This window comes from Phoxinus phoxinus (genome assembly GCF_949152265.1).
Source record: "Phoxinus phoxinus genome assembly, chromosome: 12".
In the NCBI taxonomy this organism is placed as follows: domain Eukaryota; kingdom Metazoa; phylum Chordata; class Actinopteri; order Cypriniformes; family Leuciscidae; genus Phoxinus; species Phoxinus phoxinus.
Window position 1 is genome coordinate 28,360,559 of NC_136887.1, and position 13,494 is coordinate 28,374,052.

Here is a 13,494-nt window from a genome sequence, read left to right on the forward strand (position 1 = left end):
ACACAAAGTTGCTAAAGAAGATAATTTAAACTTGGATGGATGGATGGATGGATGGTTGGATAGATAGATAGATTCAGGTATGTGTTCACACAATGGCAAGGAGCAAAGAAAACAACAATTATCTTAGAGAAGCAATTGTTGCTGCCATCAATCTGGGAAGGGTTATACGGCCATTTCCAAACAATTTGAAGTCAATCATTCTACAGGAATTATTCACAAGTAGAAAGACAGTTCAAGAAAGTTGTCAATATTCCCAGAAGCGGACCTCCCAGCCGATTTCCCCCCAAGGTCAGACAGTGCAATGCTCTGAAAAAAAAAGAAGAAAAAAAAAAGAACTACACCTCAGACTCTACAGGTCTCATTTAACATATGAAATGTTCAAGTTCATGACAGTATTAGAAAAAAGACTGGAGAAGTATGGCATGTTTGGAAGGCATGTTGTTTCCAGGAGACAGCTTCTTCTCTCTAATATGAACGTGGCAGCACACCTTTGGTTTGCAAAGTTGCATCTGAACAAACCTCAAGACTTCTGAAACAATGTCCTTTAAACAGATGAGACAAAAGTGGAGATGTTTGGCCATAGTGCACAGCGCCACGTTTGGCGAAAACCAAACATGACATATCAATACAAACACCTCATACCAATATTCAAGCACGGTGATGGAGGGGTGATGATTTTGGCTTTTTTTTTGTAGACACAGGACCTGGCCACTTTGCAGTCGTTGAGTCGACCATGATCTCCTGTATACCAAAGTATTCTAGAGTCAAATGTGAGGCCATCTGTCCAACAGCTAAAGCATGGCCGAAATTGGGTCATGCAACAGGACAATGATCACAAGCACACCAGCAAATCTACAACAGAATTGCTGAAAAAGAAAAGGATCAAGGTGTCACAGTGCCATGTCAAAGTCCAGACCTCAACCCGGTTGACCTTCAGAGAGCAGTGCATAAACATACGTTGTAAAAAAGAGCGAGCCAGAATTTCTCCAGAACGATGTGAGAGACTGATAAAGTCATACAGAAAACGATTAGGCTACTTCAAGTTATAGCTGCTAAAAGGGGCTCTGCAAGCAAAGAATCATAGTGTGTATGTTTGTCACCCATGGATTCTCCATTTTTGTTAAATAATGACACGGTGTAATGTGTAATGTCATGTGTTGTTTTTCATCTGAGGTTGTATTTACCTATTTTGTTAGACTTGTTAACGACCCGATTATTTTTTATTATGTCCTGATACATACACCATAGAATTCAAAAGGGTGTGCTTTCTTTTTCAAATGATAGATAGACAGCTAGTCTTGTGTCTGCCTCATCCTATTTTTTTTATTTAAAAATAATTCTTAATTATGTATTTGTCTTTTCTTTGCATGGAGTATTTTAAATGGTCTCTTGATGCTTAATTTAAGAATTTAGCCTACTGTTGTTGCCATCATGCCAATAAATAAAGCAGGTAACTGAGCTGAACTGAAACTTGATAATGAGTAGAGAAAGAATATGCACATTTCGCCTTTAAATTCAGTCAACAACCATGTAAAAAGTCCCTTCACAGATTTAAATCTCTCTTCACGCATTTTAATCTTATACCATTGTGTTTTAATGCCCCCCACTGCGCGTTCAGACGAACTTTTCTCGAGTCATCGAGCCACTCCCAAACACACCTGATAACACTGACTGCTGGGAATCCGCCATCATCCTCCTCCTCATTGACCTCACGCGAAAAACCGAAACTCCTCCTAAACACTCCACGAACTCTTCCATTTATTACTCGAACGGGCTCTTTTAGTCAAGTTTTAGTGGATCATATCGTTTGGCTTTTGTTTAGCCGCTGGGAGGGATTAAACACGCGGAAAAACTTTACCACAGTATTTTAAAAGTCTCATCCCTCCATTTTGAATCTGACAGGAATTTCAAACAGTCTGGTGAGTAGGGTTTGCCTTTGTCTAGGTAGTTTAAATTGCATTATTTTCATTAATAACTCCTTGAAAAGTAAATTTGCCTCATAACTGTTTCAGCTTGTGTCTATATTGTGAATATAAGAGACAAAATGCGGAATTTGAGTGTGTGGCTACACTGTTAGCTCGTTTCCCAACTTCATGGAATGTTTGGGATATTTCTCTGTCGTTTCATATTTCACTGAATTTACACCAGTTTTTTTTCTTGTAAACCTCTTGTTAATTACCCGTTTGTCGAATTTAGAATCGCAACGAAAGGACAAAAAAGTTGATCACTTCTTAATGTATTAACGTTAAACAGAAGCTATCCTGGAAAGTTTGGTAGGAATGCTAGTTGTTAGCCGTTAGCTGCACGTCTCGTATCAGGACAAATGTGTCGGGAGATTTATTGTTGAATGTTTTTTGATCAACAGGCCATTTAGATGTTATCGTATGTGTTTTGTGGATGGTTGACTATTTTAAATCGCCTATGATGATAGGTTAAGTTAGGCGTTTGAGAAATATAAAATCCATACGAGGAGTTTAGGGCTCCGCCTAAACCACAAACTAGGGATCTGGGCCCTTCCCGTGAGTTCTGCCCTTCGCAGTTTAATAATACAGGATTCAGATAGTATGTTGTTGTCTACTGAAATAATGTGTTGTCTACCAAATATACTATACTTATGATTAAAGTACAACCTGATAATATTTCCCTGTAAGCTTGATATACGTTATAACGTTAACGTTAATAACGTACAGTCAGCTGGTCATTATGGAAGTGAAGTGAAAGTACATTAACGTTATCCCGTTTATTTCACGGCTAAGTTACTCACCAAATGAATAATTACTTGGGACAGATTTGATTTGAATTTATTTTATTATTTTACCTGTACATTCTCAACGTTGTCTCAAAGGAAAAAGTTACTTAAATGTACAAAACAATTGTGAAATAAGAGTGGGCGAGTCCACGGTGTGACGCAATACATGAAAGTAGCACCGGTTTCAGTTACCCGGATGACTTTTTTTTTTATTGTGGAAAAACTCTCAAAGATTCTTCTTCAACAGAAATAGAGAATATTCCAGTTAAACTCCAATTAACATATCTTTGTAGTAATTTGTCAAAATGCCGGAGTCAGATAAATTTTGAACCAATAGTTGAGAAAACAAAGAAATTTAGTTTATGGTTAATGGGATATATCAATATTATTGTCAAAGGGAAAATATCTGTACACATCTTTATCATATGACGTGCCTCCTAAGGTGATTAAGAATTTAGACAAGATACTTTAAAATTATTTGGAGAAAAAAGGGACAGATTATATATAAAAAGGAGGTAATTTGTAACCCTAAAGAGGGGACTTGAGGTCTTCGATTATAGTAAGTCCACTTAATGACACTTTCAAAACTAAATGGTTGATGGAGTTAATGAAGAATAGAGAAAGTCTTTGGAATGCATTTCCTAATTATTATTTAATACTCTTGGGGGTATACCATTTTTGTGGAAGTGTAATTTTTCTGTGAACAAAATTCCTGTTAAATTGGCTAGCTTTCACAGACAAGCCATGCTGTTGTATATATTATATAAGAACAATTAGGCTATTTCAAATGGAATAGCAAAGACATAGCCTACTATTTTTTAAAAACAAATCACAAATGTTACATTTATTAAAAACATCCGTTACCAGTTAAACCAAGATACTATATATATATATATATATATATATATACACACACACACACACACACATAAACATATATAGTCTATTTATTTATTCATTTATTTATTTATATTTAACGGTCTGTCTTTAACGATTTTGTAAAATGTATTATAATTAAAAATAAATTCCCCTGCTACATAGAAAATGTAGGCCTATATTGTATATTTACATCCGGAACCTGATTAATGCACTCTATTGGAATGTAAAGAATGCTGTTTGATGTTTTAAAGTACACAAGCTTGTGTTCCACCAAGTTTTTTGTGTTGTTGATGGAAATAAACCAATTCTAAGTAGCAATATTTTCCACTGAATTGAACCTGATTAATATGTGAATGATATTTTTATTGTATTTTTTTTTAAATTATAAAAGTACTTGTGTATTATTTAGTTTTCTTAGGCCAAAGTCGTATGTCCTAACTTTTTGTAGGACACATTTGAATTCAAAGGTTTTATTTGCAATGTGTTGGTCATGCAACACTGACCTCGCCCATTTTGTCTGCATTCCCTGACCTATATAGCTAACAATGTCCATTTAGTGTGGCTGTCTAGTGCAGACAGACCCCTGCAACAACAGCAGAGCCCTCAGGGAAGGCTGATTATCCTTGTCCTTCAGTGCAAGATTGCTGATCAATACAACTGTGGTCACTGTTTGAATAGAAAATAAGAGTGGGCAACAGAGCTGCTCAGACGGCATGAGTATGAGTTTTGGTTAACAGTGTGGAATATTTACATCGTTAGTATTTGCGTACTCAACTTGAGTCTGCCATGTGACATTTGATTTGATAAAAGACATAGCCCCAGGCTGCTTATGTCTCACCACCCTTCTTAATCCATTGATTGCTTTTTCTCTCCTCAGAAACATGACGAGCATTAACACAGCAAGCATTAACACAGCAAACATCAACTTCAAATGGGATCCCAAGAGCCTGGAGATCCGCACACTTGCTGTGGAAAGACTTCTTGAGCCCTTGGTTACCCAGGTCAGGCTGCTTTTTCAGTTTTCACAGTCAGTAGCTGTATTACTCACCAAAAATCACAGTTTTCCTTATTTGTTTTTATTGTTTGCAGGTCACCACACTTGTGAACTCCAGCAACAAAGGCCCATCCAACAAGAAGAAGGGGCGCTCCAAGAAGGCTCATGTTCTGGCAGCCTCTGTAGAGACAGCAACCCTGAACTTCCTGGAGAAAGGCGAGAAGATTGCGAAAGAGAGCCAGTTCTTAAAGGACGAGCTGACTGCAGCGGTGGAGGATGTCCGTAAGCAAGGTATGCAAAAATGAGAAAGCTGCTAACTAGGGTTGGTTTGACAATATAAATTAATCAGTTTGAGGAACTGTTATCAATTCTTAAATTCCAATATCAGTCTTTTATTCTATGCTGTTTTCTGGTGATGTGTGAACAATACTTCACTAAATTTGTTATTTGTTTAAAATGTATATTATTTGTAGCGCCCCACCATTCAATAATCGCAATAAGCTTTATGCTGTTACTTTTTATTTGAAACACAGATTCAGCTTTCAAATTCTGTCAATTTCATAATAAATTCACTTGTTCAAGCAACAGCATTATGCGCATGTGAACTGATCATCTTCTCCCCTTTTCTACTAATTCTAACACAAAATAAACATTATTAAGGTTTATTGAAACAAACAGTACAACTTACTGATTATGTATCATGTCTCATTTAATCACGCAATTAGTTTTTACCATGTAAAGATCTCATTACAACGGCTTGTAAATAACATGTCACACATTACATTTATCTTAGGAAAGCCATTCAATGTCCATGGCTTGATTGTTAGCTATACAAAATACAATTTTGCGAAATATTTTTTTGCACCATATTAATTATATTTTTATTTAACCTGTTAGTGATATCTTGTGTACGATATTGGATTTTTTTTTTTTCTCGCATTACGAGCTTGTGAATCAGTATCGAATCGATTTGTGAATTCCGTGTTAACACTGTGTTAATCTTGGTGATAACACTGTTATAAGAGTTCAAAAGCGGCTGCAGCCATTGAAACTATTACAAGAAACATTTGAAATATTCTAATTAAAATAATTTGCTCTAATGAGTGGTTTCATTTCCTGTTTTTATTATCTGTCTGTGCTTATCTGCATGTCTGGATGGATTTTTGAATTAAAAGGGCTTGGCTTGTGCTATCAGAGTTGCTGCTATCATGCAATGGAGTGTGTACTTCCTCCAAGACTGTTGTCCTCTATATCATATCCCCTCATTCCATCTCATGTTGTTTGTTCTCATTACAGAACACTTCTGCCGTGTCTTATGGAAGAGGATAGAGAAGGCAGGTTAATAGAAGGGTTTAACCCTGTCAAATTGCTCTGATTCATTTAGTCATGTATTGTTTGCCATGCATTTTTGATTAAAGATCCTGCCGATATTGATACGCGGACCCCACTACACTCTAGTTAGCGCACATTTTCGTTTGACTCATTTAAATAAGATGCGATGGCCTCATCATATCAGCATGAGTTTGGAGGCCTTCATTTTATGGTGCAGAGTAAGTTTTCCGGCCATTTTTGACACCTATGCTAACTAATTCTAAGTATATGGCTATGCTACCTGTTCTAAGAAGGGATTGTCACTTTCATTAGTGAACAGCTTGCCTTGACTTGCTGCACTGATCCATCAAGATATTTTTATTTATGCTCGGTTGCCAAAGATGTAAAAAAAAGAAGCACAAAACAACTTGCATATTTACACAGAGTCTGCCAGTTGTCAAGGGTGATGTCAGATGTGGAGAAGGCATTGCTTTACTTGTGTGAGACTTCATGTAAAGTCTGTTGCCTTCTGTTGGCGTGTGACAAAAATAACCTGTAACCATAAAGTCATCACCATACATTCTCATCGAAGTGAATGGCTGACATGAGCTTCTCGACTTGGAATGCCCCCTTCTTCTGGAATTAGTGTGGCATGTCGTACTTCTGAGATGCAGACTGCAGGCTCAACTCACTTATTACTTGTTGGAATAACATCTTTGTCAGTTTCAGACTTGGCACTCAGTGTTTATTGGCTTAGTTTGGGCTGTAAAATCTGTCAAGCGCCGGCCAGGGGAGATGCCGGGGAATGTCACTTTGGTTTTGGTATGCTGTCATTGGCTGTGGAATCCAGACACTGTTGCCTGCTGGTGCCGGAGACTGTCAGCTATGCAGTTTTGCTTGACCATGCATGGTTCGACTGATAATGCCACCATTGAGTGGGGTTAAAGCTTCCCTAGATTGAAAAGAGATCCTGGTACCCAGCTGTGGCTTACCAGCTGTTCTGCAAGCCGGGCAAATGTAATCGTTGCGTAATGCACGTTAGAAACCACTGAATCCTTGAACGATTTTCTCCCTAACAGCTCCAGAGTTGTCTGCTGCATGTATATTGTGCAACATTAGCATGTCTTCTGGGTAGAATGTGTCTTATTTACCATAGAAATCGATTTTGATTGCTTCGCACCTTTTCAACGGTGCGATGAAGGATGCTGGAATGAGAACGCTGTCTGGCTTCCCTGCAAGGTATCTGGATGCTCTTTGTGCCTTCTTTAGATGTCCGCTTTCAAACATTTCATCACAAGCCACTGTGGTCCTCTCGTGAGCGCAACCTTATAAGTGATAGATGTGAGTTTATTATGGGTGCACTGATCACTATCAGGCCCGTCAAAATGGTCTTATTGATTGCACCCTCTGGAAGGAATGACAGTCTCTGAGTCCTTAGTTCTCCTGGCTTTTTGTGTGGTCTATTGTCAGACGAATCTTTTTTTTTTAAAGTGATGGGTAAAAATAGAAAGGGTCTTTGAGCTATCATTCAGCGTCTGTGGAAACCACCGCTTGCGCAATAACCCAGAAAATCTTGTTTTTTAGATTGCCGTCATTCTGTGAGACTTGCTTCCTGTTACCAGGGAACACTGCACATTTTTCCAAACACCAACAAAGGAAAGAATGAGACCCCCCTCCCGAGCACATAGCTCTTACTCAATGCCTCCTCAAATTGATTTTTCTCTCTTTTCATTGAGTCAATTTCAGTTCAGGCTAGTTATGAATTTGGCCATTACTTGTGCTCTTGGCTGCTTTCATTGCAAGCTTTATTTTTTTGCTTGACTTGAGTGGGATGCGGAGATCTGCATGATTGTTCAGTTTCATTTGTTAACACATTTGAAAAAACAACCAAAGACTCTGTCGAATGTGAGGCTTGTGGTTGTATGACTGCGGTCATTCATTTCGATATTTTAAGCTGCTGTTAAAATGCTCTGCTTTAACGCATTGAAAAGGTTTCAACATGAGCCAACTGGGATGTGAAGCAAGTGATGACCCTTTCGCAGGCACATCAGATAAGACATCAGTGTTATCCCGGGGACTCGACCTTCACTGAAAGAACTCGTTTGGTGTGCTAGCACGTGTCGGAGAGCTCTGGCTATGAGCAGACATGAATCGTGCTTTTGCTTTCACCACAGTTTCACTGCTTCTGAATTTCCTCTCGATCTAGCATTTCACAAAATGACATCGTAATGCAATTAACCCGTCACCCCCTAACCACTGGCATTTATCCTCGAACATGAACACCCGCTGCTCTGGTGATTAGCTCTATATTTCACCTTGTTAGTTGTTCTTGTGTGTAGTGGTTGGCTCTGCTCTTATGACAGACCGTGGGGTGGCTGAATCAGACCTATCGCTTGAATTGTTGGTTTAAGTTTCACAGCTCACAATGTAGCTCTTTGATACCAGGAATTATTGATGTTTTGCCCCTCTCAGGCCTACTTATTGTTTCAGGGCTCAGGGATTTTTTTATTTGATGGGGGAGTTGGGGGGCAGAAAAAGTAGAAAAAATATATAAAAAATTAAATAAAGATATAAATAAAGAGAAGTTTTTGGGTAGGTCTAACAGCATTCAGAAATACTACAGAAACTGAATAAAGTAATCAAATGTAAAATAACACTGATAGTCTTTTAGTCCTGACTAAATTAAATACATAGGCTATTCATTCTGATTCCTTACAATTAAAGCTATCTTTTGTTGTTTTGACGACAACATTAATGACAGACTCATATGGCTGCTGTCACTGTTAGAGCTAGTGCACGGATCCATTACGGTTTCATTATACTGTCTGTCACACTGTCAGCGTTTTATGCTTAAGACATAACGGACTGTGTTTACGAGTATACTAACCAAGACCGGAATTTTGACACAAGTTTGCATGTTTTTCCCCGTTAAAGCGATATAATCTGCGAAAAATAACTTTTTGTTACCCGTGAGCTGTTTGTGAAGCGGCTTTATTCTATGTATGTGTGCAGAGAAAAACATCTCTCAGAGAGCACGCGAATACTGGATAGTTTAAAATCGCTTGAATTTTAGATTTTTAATAAACTGATAAGACTTCACAAGACGTGAAAACTTTGGTTACGATGCACTGCTGGCCCGATTGTGCAAGTGACAATTCCGTCATGTCCCGACTCCTAAACGCGAGAGTGTAGTATCGCCGCCTGCAGCGCTTGACGCTTGCGTTGTGCAAGCCATTTTGAGAGAGAGAGAGAGAGAGAGAGTAGATGCAGCACCGCTGAATCACTCAAGCGGTTTGTTACGAAATTACGTCTCCCAGAAAGTTTTTCAAATTATTGATTTGATTTTATAATCTGTTGATTAATTTACTCATACAATCTACATACTAAAGTGAATCAATGTTTGTGGGGGGGATTTTCTGCATTATAAGTGGGAGACCTGCGGGCATTATAAATATTATGCGTAATACCCACAATCCCACGCTGAAATTTGAGCCCTGTTTACTGGGTTTGTGTGGCCGGATTGCCACTAAAGAGCCTCTGTAGCAACATCTGTATGTCGTGCTGTAGTGTGTTCGTGTTGTCTCGCAAATGACCTTGGACTGCATTATCATAGTCAATTAATATAGGCAGAATTTAATCAAATAACGGACAATAATTAGGTCCCAGACTTTAGCATTTCAAAGGGCGGCTTTGGAATTAATTGCATCGTCAGATGTTGAGTTATGTCGTCTTCCACATTGGGAAATGATCATTTCTTTGACCTTGCTGCTCTTGCATCATGAGGGCTACGAAAAGACAAATTAAAACTAATTATGAGACTTTGTGTATGAATCTTTTTCTGTAGGAGAATCCATGAAGACGGCCTCAGGAGAGTTTGCAGAGGATCCCTGTTCTTCAGTTAAGAGAGGCAATATGGTCCGTGCTGCACGTGCCCTTCTTTCTGCTGTCACTCATCTGCTTGTACTGGCAGACATGGCTGATGTGTACCAGCTTCTGCTTCAGCTCAAACTGGTGAGACACATGCACACATTTTTACTCCTTGAAGGGTTGTTTGACCTAAAAGGGAAACAAAATATAATTTTCTCAATCTCATATACACTACTGTTTAGAAGTTTAGGTTCAGTATGTTTTTTTTATTTTTTATAAAGAAATACATATTTTTATTCTACAAGGATGAATTAAGTTTCTCAAAAGTGTCAGTAAAGACATTTATAATGATATAATCAATTTCTGTTTCAAATAAATGCTGTCCTTTTAAAATTCGAAGCTCCGATGCGGAAAATGTTAACGAAATTGCGGAATCCAGTCACAAATGGATCTTTCTGTATTTCCTTTTATAGCCTCCTTCATTATCTCTAGCTCTCGTCAGTCTGAGGAAAAAGCTAAAGCCGAAGGGAGTACCATAGGGAACTGGCTTTGGTCCAGAAGGCTGAGTAAAGGATAAACAAAGACACCCGAGTTTTGTCCTTTTTACCCCCTTCATCATCTGTGCTGGTGTCAGTACTTTTATTACCCTCAGGCTTTATTGCCCAACTCTTATTGAACTTCCTCCAGCAGTAATTACATGCACAGCAAACACCGTTACTGTGTGTGAATAAAAACACTTCATATAAAAAAGAAAACGCTGCATGTTGCAAGCCTTACTGTAGCATTCACTTTGTCTCATACGCCTAGATTTTAAATTAGATTTGTTTGCATTTGGTCTATATGTTGTTGGTACAAACTAGATTAGATTCACTTTCTGTTTCTGCAAGCAACATGTTATTGAATCGCACTGTGTACCTAGTTCTTTGTGCGCTGTAGAGAACGTTTGTGAACATTAATTTCACCATGCTGGCAGAGCTGTGAAAAACATCCCTCTGAGATTTCTTAGGAAATATATGATAAAGGTGGATTATATATATATTTTTAGTGTTACAATTAGATTTTTATGCCAGTGTTTTTCGCATAGTTTATGATGGACGTATGTGCAAGTAGAAGCAGAAGCCTTCTTGTAAAAGAATAGGCGCTGTTTTTCTTGCTTTTTTTTCTTCATTGGATTGTTCTATAAGTTCAGCTTGAATGATCAAATGAAGCTTTTTGAGTATGCTTGTGTGACCATTAAATTATTTATTTAGTCTTATTTTGACTAATGTACTGATGATTTGTCTAATGCATTTTGTTGAATTAATTAGAATAAACTATGAAAAGGGAAATCATGATAGAGTTGGACATTATTATTATTGTTTGCCATTTTTCTTTCGCTTTTACTGAGCTGTTGAGGTTGAATGAGGTGCAGTGATCACAATTGAATGTAGGGGGCGTTTTCTGGCTCACTGGTTACGTCACTAATCATTTTTCAGTACGGTAATTTCATATTGATGCCTGCCAGTCCTTTCTGTTCTCTCTTTTAATAAAAGGTATAAAATCTGAAAATAAAATAATAAATATTCATGTCACCTAAAGGACCTTAAAATAGTTTTATGATTAGTAACGAATACAAAGCCAGCAGGATAAACATATATATGAATTTCAGATGTCGCGCTTAATATATGGTCTAAAATAAATGTAATGAGAGACATTAAGGCTTCTTTAACGCCATGTTGTACTTGACTCCACAGGTGGAGGAGAGCATGGTGAAGGTGCGTAATGCCGGCACTGAGCAGGACCTGGGTATTCAATACAAAGCTCTGAAACCGGAGGTGGACAGACTGAATGTGATGGCGGCCAAGAGGCAGCAGGTAAAATACAGCCACTCATCGCACCCAATTTTAAGAGATCTAATTTCATTCGGGGATGTACTAGGGCTGTGTATCAACAAAAATCTGGCAGTACGATACATATAACGATACAGGGATTACAATATGATGTATTGTACACACCACCATATGCATAAAACATAAGCAAAAAAACTATTTAATTGAAGCCGATACCGGTTACTGTTTTATCATTCAAGCTGTATATAACTAATAATTAAGCTCTCTGTTGAATGTCAGTGTTTTTTCCCTCCAAATAAGGACTTATTGTGCAAAATTCACTTTTACATGGTGCTTGAACATAAATGTGTGTTGGCAGTGTGTACACAACCACCCTATAATGATACAAATCCACCCAGTGCTTTTTAAAAAAATCCCCATAAATCATAAGCACTGTGTCAGAACAAGCCGTTCGCAGATTCAGGCCCCTCCCACGACTGTTGACGGACACTGCCATTTTAGCATAGACCCGCCCTGAGTGACCTGTACACAGTCCGCCATTGTTTCGACACCAGAGCAGGTGTAGATAAGAGCTTCTAAGCGATCGAGGTGTTTTGTCGTTGGATGTAAGAATAAACATAGCAGTCGTCATTTACTCCCGACATCTGAGCCGCTGGAGACACAGTGGATTACTTTTGTTTTTGAAGGGAGTGCCCAAGTACGTTTGTTTGCGGGAATCATTTTACACCAGACTGCTTTGTGAACGAGGATCAGTACAAAGCAGGCTTTGCTAAAAAGTTGGATCCAGTTCTGAAACTGTTCGTGATCCAGCTTAGCTTCCGGATCGATACTGGTCACGGCAGTAATGAAAGGTAATGTTAGAGCGCGCACTTTATTACAGTTCATCAGAGTTGTTCATAAAGCTTACCGGTTTATTAAGCACCGCCCTCTTCTTGAAAGGGGACCAGAGGCACCAGCTCATTTGCATTTAAAGGGACACAAATTTTGTATTTATTTGTGGGGTATTTTGAGATACATTTTCACATACACACTATGGGGACATCATAGACTTATTTTACATCTTGTAAAAAGGGGCATAATAGGTTCCCTTTAATTGAGAATCAAATAAATAAGCACAACAGATATTAATTTTACAATGAACATTTTAATTGGCCTTTAAAAACGGTTTATTCAAAACACTATCCATATAAGGATACTCTGGCTTATTAAAGAGCTTACAAGACTTAATGTCAAACTAAACATAATTACAACCCTTAGGGTGTAATTAAACATTGTCAAATATGTGACTGAGGACAAAAACAACCAGAAACACTGCAACTCCTAAAAAAACAAAATGGAGTATTGAGGACTATTCAGCAAGTGCTGAGTATGTGTTCTCCTTCCTACGTTCTACTAAAGTAGGTAAGGCAGGATTCTCTTTATAAATTCTTTCCTGCATTTTGGGGAGAGTCTATTTCTCTTTCCATCCAAAACGCATGCGGCTGTACTGAATAGTCACCCGACATCACTGAAGTGCTAAACATCAAGCACTAGGAAATAGAAATACAACATAAATTGCATAAAGTAATCAAATTTACAAAAACAGTGTATAATATTCACAAAAGTGATTTAGCAATGAGACTGTTCGATTAACATTGATGGCAAGGACGGCAGCAACTTTATTAGCCTGCTTTCACTTTAACACAGAATGCACTGTTTACGTTCACTTAAGCCATAAACGACTGTTTATGAAGAAACTTGCAAAGACAGGCACTTTGACACCTAAGTGTTTGTACTTGACCATTCAAGCCCAGTAAGATAAGTACTTGCGTGCTGTACGAGCAGAAGCTTTATGTACATGCATTCCAGGTGTCTGCACTGACTGT

The 13,494-nt window shown here is 38.1% G+C and overlaps 1 protein-coding gene across 1 annotated transcript in view; it reads left to right on the forward strand.

Moving 5' to 3' along the window:
- Positions 1 to 1,471: 1,471 nt before the first annotated feature.
- ctnna1 (catenin (cadherin-associated protein), alpha 1) overlaps positions 1,472 to 13,494 on the forward strand; it is a 114,900-nt gene continuing 102,877 nt past the window's right edge. The window contains exons 1-5 of the mRNA XM_079630074.1: positions 1,472 to 1,919; positions 4,506 to 4,629; positions 4,718 to 4,913; positions 9,778 to 9,944; positions 11,534 to 11,653. Of these exons, the coding sequence (XP_079486200.1) occupies positions 4,510 to 4,629; positions 4,718 to 4,913; positions 9,778 to 9,944; positions 11,534 to 11,653 (603 nt within the window). The 5' untranslated portion in view covers positions 1,472 to 1,919; positions 4,506 to 4,509. The remainder of the gene's footprint in view (positions 1,920 to 4,505; positions 4,630 to 4,717; positions 4,914 to 9,777; positions 9,945 to 11,533; positions 11,654 to 13,494) is intronic.